The sequence below is a fragment of the Talpa europaea genome, assembly GCF_964194135.1.
Source record: "Talpa europaea genome assembly, chromosome: 5".
In the NCBI taxonomy this organism is placed as follows: Eukaryota; Metazoa; Chordata; class Mammalia; order Eulipotyphla; family Talpidae; genus Talpa; species Talpa europaea.
The window spans coordinates 112,461,477-112,475,684 of record NC_140071.1 but is presented as its reverse complement, the minus strand read 5'-3'; the positions used below and the strand labels follow the sequence as shown (position 1 = coordinate 112,475,684).

At 43.3% G+C, this 14,208-nt stretch overlaps 1 protein-coding gene across 1 annotated transcript; it reads left to right on the top strand.

Moving 5' to 3' along the window:
* Positions 1–4,038: 4,038 nt before the first annotated feature.
* On the top strand, positions 4,039–9,363 carry ARL9 (ARF like GTPase 9; the record flags this gene model as incomplete). The annotated part of the gene is made up of 4 exons (XM_084233008.1): positions 4,039–4,086; positions 6,623–6,785; positions 8,354–8,529; positions 9,148–9,363. 4 exons carry the CDS (start codon positions 4,039–4,041, stop codon positions 9,361–9,363), a joined length of 603 nt encoding a protein of 200 aa, XP_084089134.1.
* Positions 9,364–14,208: the final 4,845 nt, after the last annotated feature.

Here is a 14,208-nt window from a genome sequence, read left to right as displayed (position 1 = left end):
CCTTGGGAGACAAAAAATGAAATCTTCTGAGCATTCCAAATATCTGCTTAGAAATGTCATGTGATTCAAAAAAGGGACCTTATTAATACACTACTGTTCTTTATTACATGAACAGCCACAAAAAAACTAAATGTCTTGATTAACTTGACCATAAATTCTCAGTCATGTGATACTACAATATATAATTTTTTATTACTATACATATATAAATTAGGACTCCTTTGTGGCCCCATATTATTTTCAGATTATGAAAACATTATGCTAATTTAGAACCATAAAAAATTCAAGCCAAATATATAAATATTGCAAATAGTAGATTCAAAGACCCAGCGTTCTGAGGGCAAATGAATTTGTTCTGTCTCATTCAGAAAGAGAGAATGGCTCCTATTGAGAGAGAGCATAAACATTGACTTCCTACATAGAGAGGAAATCAGTACCAGTATTAAAACTTAACTGTTTGGCCCAGTAAATAGATTCTGAAACTAATTAAAAGCATGACCATTATCCTTCTCAAGTGATGAAGTATTTTACAGTCAGTCTGTGGTGTCAGTATTGCTCTGGTCTTTTCTTTGCTTTCAGGCCACTTTCCCATTGAACAATCATGAGACAGACACACTGGGATTGCCCAGTTACTATTACTAGTTGCCCTTGTGAGTACTCATTTGATGCTGCCCAAGATAGCATTGAATTTAAACTTACGAGAATTTCCTTGTGATATTACTCTGTCCTTGTTAGTAAAGTGCTACTGTTTGACACAACATACTGAAACTCCTTCAAGAGTTTTTTAAAAGGCTTTTCTCCTTTACAACAGCAAGAAATGTGGTGCTGCCTCTCTCTAGCATAATCTGGTGGCACTGAAACAAGAGACCCTCATAAAATATAAATGATTTATTATGGTATAATACTTTTTGAGCTCTCAGAAAGAGTCTTTTGGTAAGAATCACATATTTATTCCTCCTGAATATATACCCAATTACAGGAGTAATCGTTAGTATATTTGTTATTGTGGAGTCCATTAGATTTCTGTGGTGAAAGATAATCATTTTTTTTTTAAGATAGCTACAGAATTGTGAGAATTATCCATCTTTGAAGATTTTGACCCAAGGCAAGACAGTGACATTTACAGTTCTCTATTTAGTCATTGCAATTGCCATTGTTACTACCAGTCATTACTAAGCAACAGAAACCTCAGTTCAAATAAATAACTGTAAAATGAAGTTGTAAACATTACATTTACTTTCTAGTAGTTATTTCTTCTTTGGGATGGGTCTTTAACAATGACATACATACTTTGTGTGTATATATATGTATGTGATACATTTATAAAAAGCCCAATTGGATACATCCATTCACTCTGGCACCTTTTAAAATAAAAATATTGTTGTGATTATGGAGTAAGGTGTTTCAGTCTTGGCATTTTATGGAGGACTTCCTGGTTACTAGTATATGTAAGAATAGTTTAAGGTGAGTTTCTAAAATTGTCTCCTGACTCCCTTCAAAGCCACAAAACTAATGGGATTGAGACAACCCGGTTTTTCGCGTCACTGAAAATTCATGTTGATGTGTGAATATGAACGAATTGATAAATGAATTGAGGAGCAAGCCTTTTTTTTTTAAGTTATTAAGCATAGTGTTTTCAACTTTGAAACCATGAGCCTTAAGCTGTTGCATCATCCGAATCTTCCAGAACCTCCATTTAGTATTACAAGTTTGTTTTGCAACTTAGGTTCACGAAGGAAAATCAGTTTGTTGCATTGAGGTAACTTTGTTAGATTGTGAAATATACTAGCACTCAGTTTAACAAAATAAAAAGAATCATCCATCTACTTTTCAACCAGTTGAAGAAGCCTTATGGCTCCTTTGCAAAGCCCCCGAGGGTGCCTAATTACTTACTAGGTCTTTGGGGGCAACTATTTTGTTTGAACCGGTATTACAGGTAGCCCTGATGCTGGCTGACTGGCCTCCAGGGAATTTTTAATTTTTTTAAGAGAAGTACAACCGGAATTTAAAATTAACGAGCCATTCACATTACTCGGGTTTTCCCTTAAGCATTTTGATGTGGCCGCCACACTCCTGCGGAGTTTAGTCAGGGTGAAGGTTTGGAGATAGGCTTGTGGCTTCACTTTCTACACTGGCGATTGTGGCTGGGAGAAGGCGGACTCTGCGCCTTAAGCGTCCCCAGGTCCGAGACACGTGCGTGGGGCGGGCTCGGGGTGCCGCGAGGTTGATCTGACGCCGTGATTCGGGCGGGCGTGAAGGCCCTTCTGGGACACTGCCCAGCCAGAGGCGATGGCGCCGCTGCGCCTCCCGAGCAAGTGGCCCTGGGGGCCCTTTCTCCGCGGGTCTCTCCCTACCACACCCGCCGGCTTTTCCAGCTCCGGCGACCCAAGCTCTCCCTTCCTCTAGCACCCCTGGGCTCCCCACTCCACTCCACTCCATCGCGCCGCGTCGCCAGATGTAGCGACTCCGCGCGGCTCTGTCCGAGCTGGCCCGCGAGCGCAAGGCGGCGGCGCGTGTGTGGCCCGCGCTGCGTGGACCTACGTCCCCGCCGCCCCGCCCGCGCCCCGCGGCGCCACACCTGCACACCTGCACACCTGCCGGGACCCGGCGGCGGCACCAGCGCGCGGGCGCGCGGGCGGCGGGGAGAGCGCGGGGCGGGGAGATGGATAGGGGGCGGCTGAACAGGAGGGAGAAGGGGAAGGAGCCGGAGAAAGTTCGGGAAAAGGGAAAGGATGAGAAAAAGAACGAGGCGGAGAAGGAGAAACTGAAGGGAAAGGAAAAAGAGAAAGGAAAAGAGGAGAAAAGTAAGAAAAAAGAGTATAAAGAGGAAAAGAGCAACGAGCGAGAGACAAAAAAAGAGAAGGAACAATTTCAGGGCAAAGAAGAGGAGAAGCAACAGAACATCTTGACGAAGCCCCTGCTGGAGCCGCCGGTAAGACCCGGGGCCGGACCCCGCGGCCGTTACGGGCGTTCAGACCCCCGCGCCGGCTGTCACGTCGGAGGGCGGGGGAATCGGGGTGCGTTTTCGGGCTTTTCCTCTGTGGAAGGAAGGGGCGCGCCAAGCCCCTTCCCCTGACCCACTCCCCGCTGCCCCTGAGCGAGCCTGACCTGCGGCCCAGCCCCCCTCAGTCCAGGGCCGAGGGAGGAGGGAGCCATGCTGGTCCCCCCGGTCGCCGGGACACCCCCTCTGACCCCACCTCCGTCCCGGGCTCGGCTCGCTCGCACCCCAGCGACAGCGCGGAAACCTCCCCCAGCTCCTGCCCGCAGCTCCCGATCTGGGCCTTTCGGTTGAGCACGTTCTTCGTGGCAAGGGGCGGGGTTCCAGAACTGTCTGGGGCCGGCTGAACCTTTCCTGGGAGCGCTGTGGTTACCGTTCCCATTGTTTGCAGACCACCGGGCGCCCAGAAGGACCGGTCACAACATTTTCACACCGTCTCTCAGACACCACACGTTGCAGTTACAAAAAGAGAAGTAACCAGATTCTACTACTAGGAGGCTTTTAGTCAACTCCTAGAGGCAGAGCGTTGCCAGGGCCCGAGGAAAGCGGGGGCGGGGGGGGGGGGTTGTTGGTGTGTTAGGACTCGTGTCCCTTTCACAGGTGACACTTGTTATGAGATGTGGTGGTGGTGATGGTCGCACAACATAGAAATGTATTTCATGCCATTGCACTGTACAGTTAAAATGGTGAAGATGGTAAATTGTGTGTATTTACCACAATTTTAAAATCGAGGGGGTGGGAATAAACATTGCTTGGATCGAGTTAATGGGCTCTGTGTTCCTGGAATTCTTGAACTCAGAACTGCTTTCTGGTTCTAACAATGAGAATTATTACCAGATCTGATCTCTGGTAAAATACAGACTTCGCAGATCCACATGTAAGTTAAAGGAATACTTTTGACAAGGAACACTGTTGATCAGAATCATGTTTCATGCCAGAGGTCCTGATTTACAATCATCTTAAGAGATGATAAGCATAAGTTAAAATATATAAGAAAGCATGTATTTTAGATGAAAAAGTAAGCAAAATGTAAAGAATCAATGACTGCAGAATTTCTGGATTGGATGGACTTTAAGGACAGCAACACGGTTTGAAAGGGAGTAGGGACCCATTTTTTGCTTAAATATTTATAGGATCTAAGACGCCATTATTTTAGATATACTAGGGGGGAAAATGCTGCCAACCAAAATATGACATATAAATATTTTGCATGGACTACAAAATATTCATTTCAGATATGTTAAAATATGAAAAAATGCATGTTGTAATCGATGAACTGGATGGGGGCATACAAAGTAGGGACAGTGGTGAAGATATGAGGGGTACACAACACCCTGCAGCCCTTTGTTGGTGCCCCCTTGCTTTAAAGTAAGCAATTTAAAACCAATGAATGAAGTCTATATCAAGTGCCCCCTTCCTTACATGCAAACTCTCAGAATGACATGAAATTAAAATACAGATGGGAGGGAATGGGGTAGGAGGTGGGGCTGCAGATAGGAAACTTCTGTGGGAATACAATTGCTTTACGAGCCATCAAGAATTCAATCCAAGGGCCTCCCCGGTGGCGCAGCGGTTGAGCGCTGGGTTGCGAAGCTGCCCACAGACTCTACAGCGCCGGTTCGATCCCCGGCTGCTCCCTGGCCACCGCAGGAGGGTCCCACATGGCGCGCAGACCTCTGCTGCCCGCTGCTCCCCTCAGCAGTGTACTTAGCCCTTCTGCCTGCTCTGCTCCCCGCTCTGGCTCTGGTGAATTCTCTCACCCTCCTGCACTTCTGACTGTACCCAGTGCTTGTATAAAAAAAAATAATGAATAAATAAATCTTAAAAAAAAAAAGAATTCAATCCAAAAACAATTGTACTTTTTCTAATTCTGTTATTCACCACACAGATTTTATAAATCATATGGTCTACACAAGTCTGTGTATTTGAGCAGAGCTTAAAACTTCTTACTTTCACAAAGACCTTTTTAAAAAAATAAAAGGTGGGACATACATTCTAATTCTATTTAAGATCATTTTTTGGTGTGATTAAACAGAAATGTGTAAGATTATTGTCATTTCTAAACCCTTGCCATTATGACTAGTGTTTTGGGTGCATAAGAAACTTCTAGGAGGCTATTTGGGAAATAGAATTGAATACCTGTGAGCACGCTGGCTGCATTGTTGCTCACTTATTACTGTTTATATTAAAACTTTGCACCCTAGAAACCATCCTTCTGAGCATGGGGGACTTTTTCTTTCTGTCTTCACACCAACATGCTTTTGTCCCGCAATCATTGGTCATAAACATGTCTAAGACTCACTTGTTCATGGGATACTTCCTTCTGAAGTATACAACTAATCTAACAGATTTTAACATCAGGCTTAAAAATGAACGCTCTTTTGTAATTGGAGCTGGTTTAACAGTTTTTATCACCTTAAACTTTTCATTTGATCATGATATTTATATTAAAAAGTATGAGAGGAAACTTCCCTAAAATCTTTTAGACTAGTGGTCCAATTTGGAAGACACGACAGATTAATAATATGGTTTAATTAGAGGTTACGGTTTAATTGAGTGATACAGTCAATACCTGAATCCTGGAGGTTCCAAGACCCCAAACAGCAAAAGGAATTTTGGTGCAATCCCCAATGAACATGAACCCACGAAACAAAGTGAAATCTGAAGGGCCTCCCCGGTGGTGCAGTGGTTGAGCGCTGGGTTGCGAAGCTGCCTGCGGCCTCTGCGGCGCCGGTTCGATCCCCAGCTGCTTCCCGGCCACCGGAGGAGGGTCCCGCATGGCGCGCAGACCTCTCCTGCCGCCCGCTGCTCCCCTCAGCAGTGTACTTCGGTCCTTCTGCCTGCTCTGCTCCCCGCTCTGGCTCTGGTGAATTCTCTCACCCTCCCGCGCTTCTGACTGTACCCAGTGCATGTATAAACAAAGAAAGAAAGAAAGAAAGAAAACATGCCTCTATAAAAAAAAAAAAAGTGAAATCTGAAAATTGTTGCTCTGACCTGTGGCACCTCCCATAAATCCTGATATCTCAACATAAAGTATATATTCCATAGAAAAACCAGGAATGGAGAAGGGGGGTTGTATGATTAACTTCACATAATTAATGACTAATTATAAATACAAACCAATTGGTAAAGTTTGTTCCAAGTCTATTAAATGTTTTATAAAATTGTGTAGTGTGGTTTATAATTCCACAAATGTGGGCCTCCCCTGGTGGCGCAGCAGTTGAGCGCTGGGCTGCAAAGCTGCCCGCAGCCTCTGCAGCACCAGGTTCGATCCCCGGCCATCCCCCCACCCCCCCACCCCCCAACCTCGTGAGGGTCCCACAAGGAACGCAGACCTCTCCTGCCTTGCCTGCTGCTCCCCTCAGCAGTGTATTTGGGTCCTTCTGCCTGTTCTGCTCCCCGCTCTGGCTCTGGTGAATTCTCTCACCCTCCCGCGCTTCTGACTGTACCCAGTGCTTGTATAAATAAATAAATCTTTAATATATATAATATATATTATATATAATTATATATATATAATTCCACAAATGTTAATGGCTCCCACCACTGGTAGACACACTGCCAGGAGTCAGGAAAACAAAGCCTCCATAACCTAGGTTTATTGATTTGTCTTTTATTTCACAGGGTAAAGATAAGCAGATCCTAGTGTTGGGTCTGGATGGAGCAGGAAAGACCAGTGTCCTCCACTCACTAGCTTTAAACAAAGTCCAGCACAGCGTGGCACCCACCCAAGGTTTCAATGAAGTGTGCATCCACACCGAAGACAGCCAGATGAAGTTCCTGGAGAGTAAGCCTCTGTCTCATTAGTTATGGGATAGTTGAATTTTGCTTTGCCAGACAGAACGTTAACAGCAGACAGAATGTTAACTTTCCTAGGCCAAGCATAATGTTAATAGCACTGGTTCCGAGTATAAAGTAACACTGGGTCAACTTTTCCTAGTCTGAGAACAGAGAACACATGTGGAGTTCAGTACTGGTGTGCACTGGGCGGGTAAATCTCATTTTGCTCTTTTTTTCTTCTCCTTTTTGCGGTGGTGATAAAAGTAAGTTGAGAGGAAGGTTTTGGCACCCCCTCTTACATCAGCTTCCCTCCTCTCATACTGTCTCAAATAGGCATGAAATTAAAGTGAATAGTGTGTGCTTCCTTCTCTTAAAGACAATTGTAGTAAGCCCCGCTTCCTTTTATAACCAAATGATGGCCCAGAAGCCCTTCCTCCATAATAATTCTGGAGTCACCGTCTCTAAACACTGCTTTTCCCAGAGTTGTGTCTGTTCACACTCTCCTTGCATGGTTTCAACTATCCTCTTGGCATTAAATACCATCTTTATTCTGCTGACTTTCAGATGTATCTATCCAACCCAAATGTATCTAAATGTCACCTGACATGTCAGACCTAACATGATCAAAACAAAGTGCTTGGTCTACCTCCACATCTGTTTCTTTGGTCAGTAAATGGCTCCTCATTCATTAATTCATTCAAGACAGGAAACACGGAGTCACCCTAGATTCCTCCTTTTGTATCCGCATCTGGAGTGTACAAGTAAGGCTCTGAATTTTTCTACATCTAGAACATCTCTCACAATCATCGATGACATCCTTTCCCACTTCCCCTCTGTAAGTCAGACCCTCCATCATCTCTTAGATTACTGCAGTCACTTTTTCATTTTTTCTTTCATCCAGCTATGAAAAATATGTTAGCACAAATATTACTAACTTAAAACTCAGTAGCAATCTCATACTTGAAATAAAACCTGAAGTCTTTGTCTTAGCGTATGCGACCCTTTATCAACTGCCTCTTTAACCTTCTCATTTTACTCCAGCCCGTCTGCTCTTCTTTCTCTTTTTAAAGGTTCTTCTTGGGGGTGCTTCCCCTCAAAAATAGTTTCTACTGCCCTTTCCTAGTCCTTCACTTGATGCTTAACTCCCAAACTTCAAGTATTTGCTTGAAGTCATTTCTTCTAAGTATGTTCGAGTCATTTCTTCTAAGTATGTTCCCCCATTTTCTATTTGCTTCCTCTGTAAGGTTTTTAACATTCAGTTTTTTTTTTTTCATTATGATCAGTCTTCCCCACTAGACATCAAATTTCACAGGGACGGTGACCATACTCAGTTTCTTTAATTCAGTGTGCACACTCAGTGCCCGGATATACTTGCAGGTGGTAAGAAAATCTTCCAGGCTACCTGCCCCAATCCATTCTTTCCCCCAAAGAAAAGAAAAATAAAAACAACATATGAGCTGAAACTGGAGTGGAAGTTATGACAGACAAGCAAACAGAAAAGTGTTATTATCTTCCTGCTCCCTGAGTTGATGCTTCATGGTTTTGTGTGTCTTTTTTCTCTGTTATTCGCTGTAGTTGGTGGTAGTGAACCTTTTCGTCCCTATTGGGAGATGTACCTGTCCAGGGGATTGCTACTGATCTTTGTGGTGGATTCAGCAGATCACAACAGATTACCTGAAGCCAAAAAACACCTTCATCAACTAATCGAAACAAATCCAATCCTTCCTCTGGTTGTGTTTGCAAACAAACAGGTAAAAATCTGCAAATGTAAATTGTGCTCACTAGTTTTATTAAGACTAAAAATGCCTACTTTAATAGCTAGATATTCAACAGCATGCCATATAATCAATTCAATGTGTAGTTATTAGATCTACTGGTTATGAATTCCTTGAGGAGTAGAATCCCAAAAATTTGATCAGTAGAAATAATTGTCACCCAAAAAACCCACACACTGTCAAATGCTATCATCAGTAAAATACTTTATGGACAAAAACCAATTATGAATCAAATTTTTGTTGTTAAAGATAAACTAAAAGTAATTGACTATTGAAAATAGCTTTGGGGAAAATAAAAAGGAAACAAATGATAAAATTAAAAGCAGATACACTACACTGTTTAGAAAATTGATTAAGGTGTTATATTGACTTAACTTCTTTCCAGAAAATATTTTTTTGATGGTGACTCAGAGAATGCTCATATAATACTGATGAAAATCTTCCTATTCAAACAACCACTAGGATTTTAATCATGTGGTCACTTTTACTCAATTGGAGGTGGGGTCATTGAACGCAACAAATGAGAATAAAAATATTCAAAAGGATCATAAAATAACTCAGTTCTTTTCTCTTCTTTTTCCATTTCGGGTGAAGGATCTTGAAACTGCCTATCACATTACAGATATCCATGAGGCTTTGGCATTATCTGAGGTGGGAAATGACAGGAAGATGTTCCTGTTTGGAACCCAAGTGACTGAGAACGGCTCAGAGATACCCTCCACCATGCAAGATGCCAAAGACCTGATTGCACATTTGGCTGCGGATATACAGCGTGCAGCGCCACGCGCACTGTGCGGGCTGGCCAGCTAAGCGTCACCAACATGGGGGTGTGCAGGACCAGGCTTGGAAACAATGGTTTCCACTTTCAAATAAAAAATAAGCCATTTTCCATTTTTTCAATGTACCACATATACACAAACATAATGTTAACTGGTTAAGAGCATCTTTTATTTAGGTTTTGAACTGTAAAAAAAAAAAATTGGTAACATTGGTAAAACAATGTATTTAGGGGTTTTTAGTCAACAAAGATAAAGTGAACATTAGCATGCATTTGCCCCATCAATGTAGTTTTTCAATAAGAAAAACTGAGATTTACATTAAAATATTTTAATAAATGCCTTTTCAAGTAAAAACCCAGGTGTCTATCCTTCAGATGGATCCATTTAACTCTGTAGGGAAAGAAAAATTGGATAGGACAGTCAGAAAAGCAAACACTATCAAACTGACATAGAAATACAAATGAACAGCATTCAGAAAGATTCAGCAAAGTCTTCTCTTTTAGGAGCTGGTTAGACATGGAATATGGTGGGGATTTGTTTTTCAAATTCTTGACATTTTGCTCTTTTTATGTGCTTTTATGTACAGTGTCACTTCACTGTGCTTCGTGTGATGGCACTTCAAAGATAGTGCATTTTTTACAAATTGAAGGTTTGTGTCAATTCCGTGTTCACCAAGTTTGTTGGCACCATTTTCCCAACAACATGTGCTCATTTCATGCCTCTCAGCAACGTGTTGGTAATTCTCAGCTTTTAGAACTTTTTCATTAGTATTATATCTGTGATAGTGACCTATGATCGGTGATTTTTGGTGTCATTACTGCAATTGCTCTTGAGTGCCCATATAAGTCAGTGAATTTGATAAATGTTTGTTTTTTAGTGGCTCTTCTGATCAGCCACTCCGCCATTTCTCTCCCTTTCCTCAGGCCTCCTTATGCCCTAAGACCCAACCATACTGTAATTAGGCCAATTCATAACCCTACAGGGGCCTTTTAAATGTTTAGGTGAAATAGTCTCACATCTCTCACTTTAAATCAAAAGCTAGAAGGGGCCTCCCTGGTGGCTCAAGGCAGCACTATGAAGCTGTCTGCAGCCACTGCAGCATGAGTTTGATCCCCGGCCAGGAAGCTAACCCACGTGGTGCAGCAGACCTCTCCTGTCTTGCCTGCTGCTCCCCTCAGCAGTGTATTTCAGTCAATCTTCCTGTTCCGTTCCCTATTCTGTCTCTGATGAATCCTCTCACCCCCAGACACACACACCTCTGGCCTGTACCCTAGTTCTTATATGCAAAAATAAACAAATCTTTTTTTTTAAAAAAAAAGAAAGCTATAATTGACTACGCTTAGTAAGGAAGGCATGGTGAAGGTGGAGATAGGCTGAAAGCTAAACCATTCGAGCCAGTTAACCAAGTTGTGTTGCAAAGGAAAAGTTCTTGAAGGAGTTACAAGTGCTACTCCAGTGAACACATGAATGACAAGAAAGGGAAGCGGCCTTGCTGCTGAGGTGGAGACAGTTTTAGTGGCCTGGATAGAAGAGCAAACCAGCCACCACGGTGTCTTAAGTCAAAGCCTGATCCAGAACAAGGCCCTAACTCTCTTCAATTCTGTGAATGCTGAGAGATCAGGAAGTCTGTGAGACTGGATCACACAGTGATTCAGGATTTCAACCTCTGTTCCCAAGGATTTCCATGAACTGGGCCCTGGGCAAATTACTGAACCATTTTGTGACCTTCTTACGTATCACTCTGGAAAATGACTCCATCAAATGCAGTCTACTTCCAGCCCTAAACTTTGCCTCTATGTGGTATCTCATGTTTTCTAGCATGGTCAGAGGCATTCATAATTTCTTGATGCCTCTTTCAGAGGTGTGCCAGAAGCTTTCAGATAGGGCATGATATCTCTTTTCTTCCTTGCTGAGCCTTATTTTTATCACCACCTGATTTTGGATTTTAGATTCTGCATTTTGACAACTAGCGTTTGGCTAGAGTTTTCCCTTCAGTGAACAATTATCGAGTGCCAAACATGGTGGTCATTGCTTGATGCTGGGAATGATTGAAACCGGGACTTGATGTGCTCTCTGGCTTGCAAGGGACATGCAAGTCGCAGGAGTTCCAAAGGAAATGGCATACAGCCAAGATGGGATGGCATGTCATCAAAAAAGCTGGCTGGCTAGCTGTCTTCCTATCAGGACTCAGGGGGTAGCGAGATTTACCTTGGAAAATTTAGCGCAATCTGGCCTCTCTTGCCAACCTTCCAGGCTCAGCAACTATAGACTTAGCACTCTTAGAGCGCCCATCTCTTTTCATTTACTCGTTTAGTCAACATCTTCATGCCAGGAAATTTGTCAGAACTCTTAGTTAAAAATGACGGAAATTCAACTTCACTTGTGTGTGAAAGAAAATTCAATTTGGGGGGTTCACTATACTGAAAATCTGGTTTATCCAAGATAATAAGGCTGTCTTTCCATCTCTTGATACTGATAACTTGTGCTTGGCTTAATTCTCAGATCGCCTCTGCAAGGGCCTGCCTCCCAAGATTCACATAGCTCATGACCCCAAAGTAAAGTGGACCCTCTGTTTGTTTATTATTGAGTCAACACTGGTTTCCATTGTTATTGGTATTTTGAAGTACAGGATCCCCCCTCTTCAGGTGTAGTTACTGTAGCGTACCCACCACCAAAAGCACTCAGAATCCACTACTATAGTCCACTGTGCTTTCTCCCCAATTTTTTCTCACCCCTGCCCCTCCCATTCTCATAGCTTCAGTTCTATAGCTTTTAAGGGTTAGTTTTTCAGCTTGTCTTTATCTGATCTTTCATTTGTTTTCTCTATATTCCACATATAAGTGGCACCATTCAGTATTTTTCTTTCTCCATACAACATTTCACTTAGCATAATGCCCTCCAGCTCCATTCATGTTGTCCCAAAGGGCATCAGTTTATCTTTTTTGATTGCTCAGTAACATTCCATTATGTATATAAACCATATCTTCTTGATCCACTCCTCTGTTTTTCGGCATTTAGTTTACTTCCATAGCTTGCCTATAGTAAATGGTGTTGCAATGAACATGGGAGTACAAGTTTCCTTTCAAATCAGTATTTTGTATTCTTTGGGTAGATAACTAAGAGTGGAATTATTGGGCCATAAGAGAGATCCATTTTTAATCTTTGAGTAACTTCCATACTCTTTTCCATTGTACCCTCTCTTTTAAAGCTGATAACAGGAACTGGAGGGGATTATGCTAAGTGAAATAAGTCAAGGAGAAAAGGCAAATACTGGATGATGTCACTCATATGTGGAATATAAAGAAACAAGGCAAGGGAAATGACCAAATTAAACCAAAACAAACCTTAGAAATTTGACTGCAGAACTGAAGTTACTAGAGGGGTAGGAAGGTTGCGCATGGGAACTAAGGGGAAAGGAAGCCCAATAGCTTAAAGATTATGAGTGTTTTGATGGTGGCTGTGGTGTGGTGACACACAACTGAGGAGGTGTGACTATATTCCCCCATATACAGTGTTGTAAATCAACATCACCTCAATATAAAAATATAAATAACAAAGCCATCCAGTAGATCTCATTGTTGTAGGACAGGGAGAGGGGCAGCCCAAACCCCGCAAACCTGCCTATTCTACATGGGTTCTGCCATCCGCCGCATCAACACAAAACATAGGAGACTTTAATGGGAAGGAACTTTAATAAAACTAGGAAACAATACAGGTAAGGCAAAGAGTCTAGTTTCTAAATGAAGCACCCAAAGTTACCCGTCCCCTTGTGGGTAAAAGTCCATCCATATGGGATCGGCCCAGAACAAGGCCCCAAAGCCTGCTACAAGTCTAAAGCATCTTCCAGTGGGGACCCACAGCAAAGGGTCACAAACAACCGGACAAGTCCGGAAGGAAAAGAGCAAAATCAACATCAAGATAAAAGCTGCCATGGTCACCTCCCCACGGGTCTCACCCACATCTGTGTCACCCAGTCCACGACCAAAAGACAAGCGCAGTTTCTTTACGTGTCTCTAGGCTCCACGCGCCTCCTCCAGGTCTCCTGGCTCCATCCTGCTTCCTTCCTTAGTCCCTTCTTCAGCTTCTCCTCTTCCTGCTCAGCTCCACCCTCCCTTGGGTGGGGCAGGGAACCTCCCCCTTTCCTGGGGACCACCCTGTTACATCATGAGTTGTGGGTCTGCTACTCCTAGGCAGCCTATTTGGCTGCCATTTTGACACCTAAACAAGGTCAAAATGGCCCGGCCAGTTAGGAACAGGAGCCCAACCCTTCAGCCCTTCAAATCAAACAAGAGCATAAAGCTGGACCACACTGGGAAGGTTGTGCATCAAGAGGTATGTCCGGAATGCCCTGGGTGGGGGGCGGGGTGGGGGGCTGAGGACCCATGCATAACATGTACCTCAAAAGGTATGTCTGGAATGCCCAGGGGGCTGAGGACCGATGGATAACACATACTCCCAACTTATACATCACGAGGTATGACTGGGAAGGCCTGGGGGGGCTGAGGACTAATGTATGACAAGGGACCCCAGAAGCTGATCAGTGGACCGCCTTATTGATAAGATTAGAACCATGGCTGGGGATTAGGGTGTATCATCAAGTAGATAAGAAGTGCCTGGAGGGCAGACTCACAATCCCTGATCTTCTACACCCTTCCCCTTTCTTTAATCTCCTTTCAACCAATTACCTGTGTCAACAAAAAGGGCCAGGATCTTGCTCTTCAGCAGCATCTTGCATTTTGCAGCCTACTCCACGGCTCCCATTTGTCAGTGCAGTGTTGTCCCACACAACAGTGGTTGGGTACTGGATGACTCTATTGGGGTCACATAGTTATTACTGAACCAACCCTTGTAGTCATATTACCCAGTCCTGGCATGG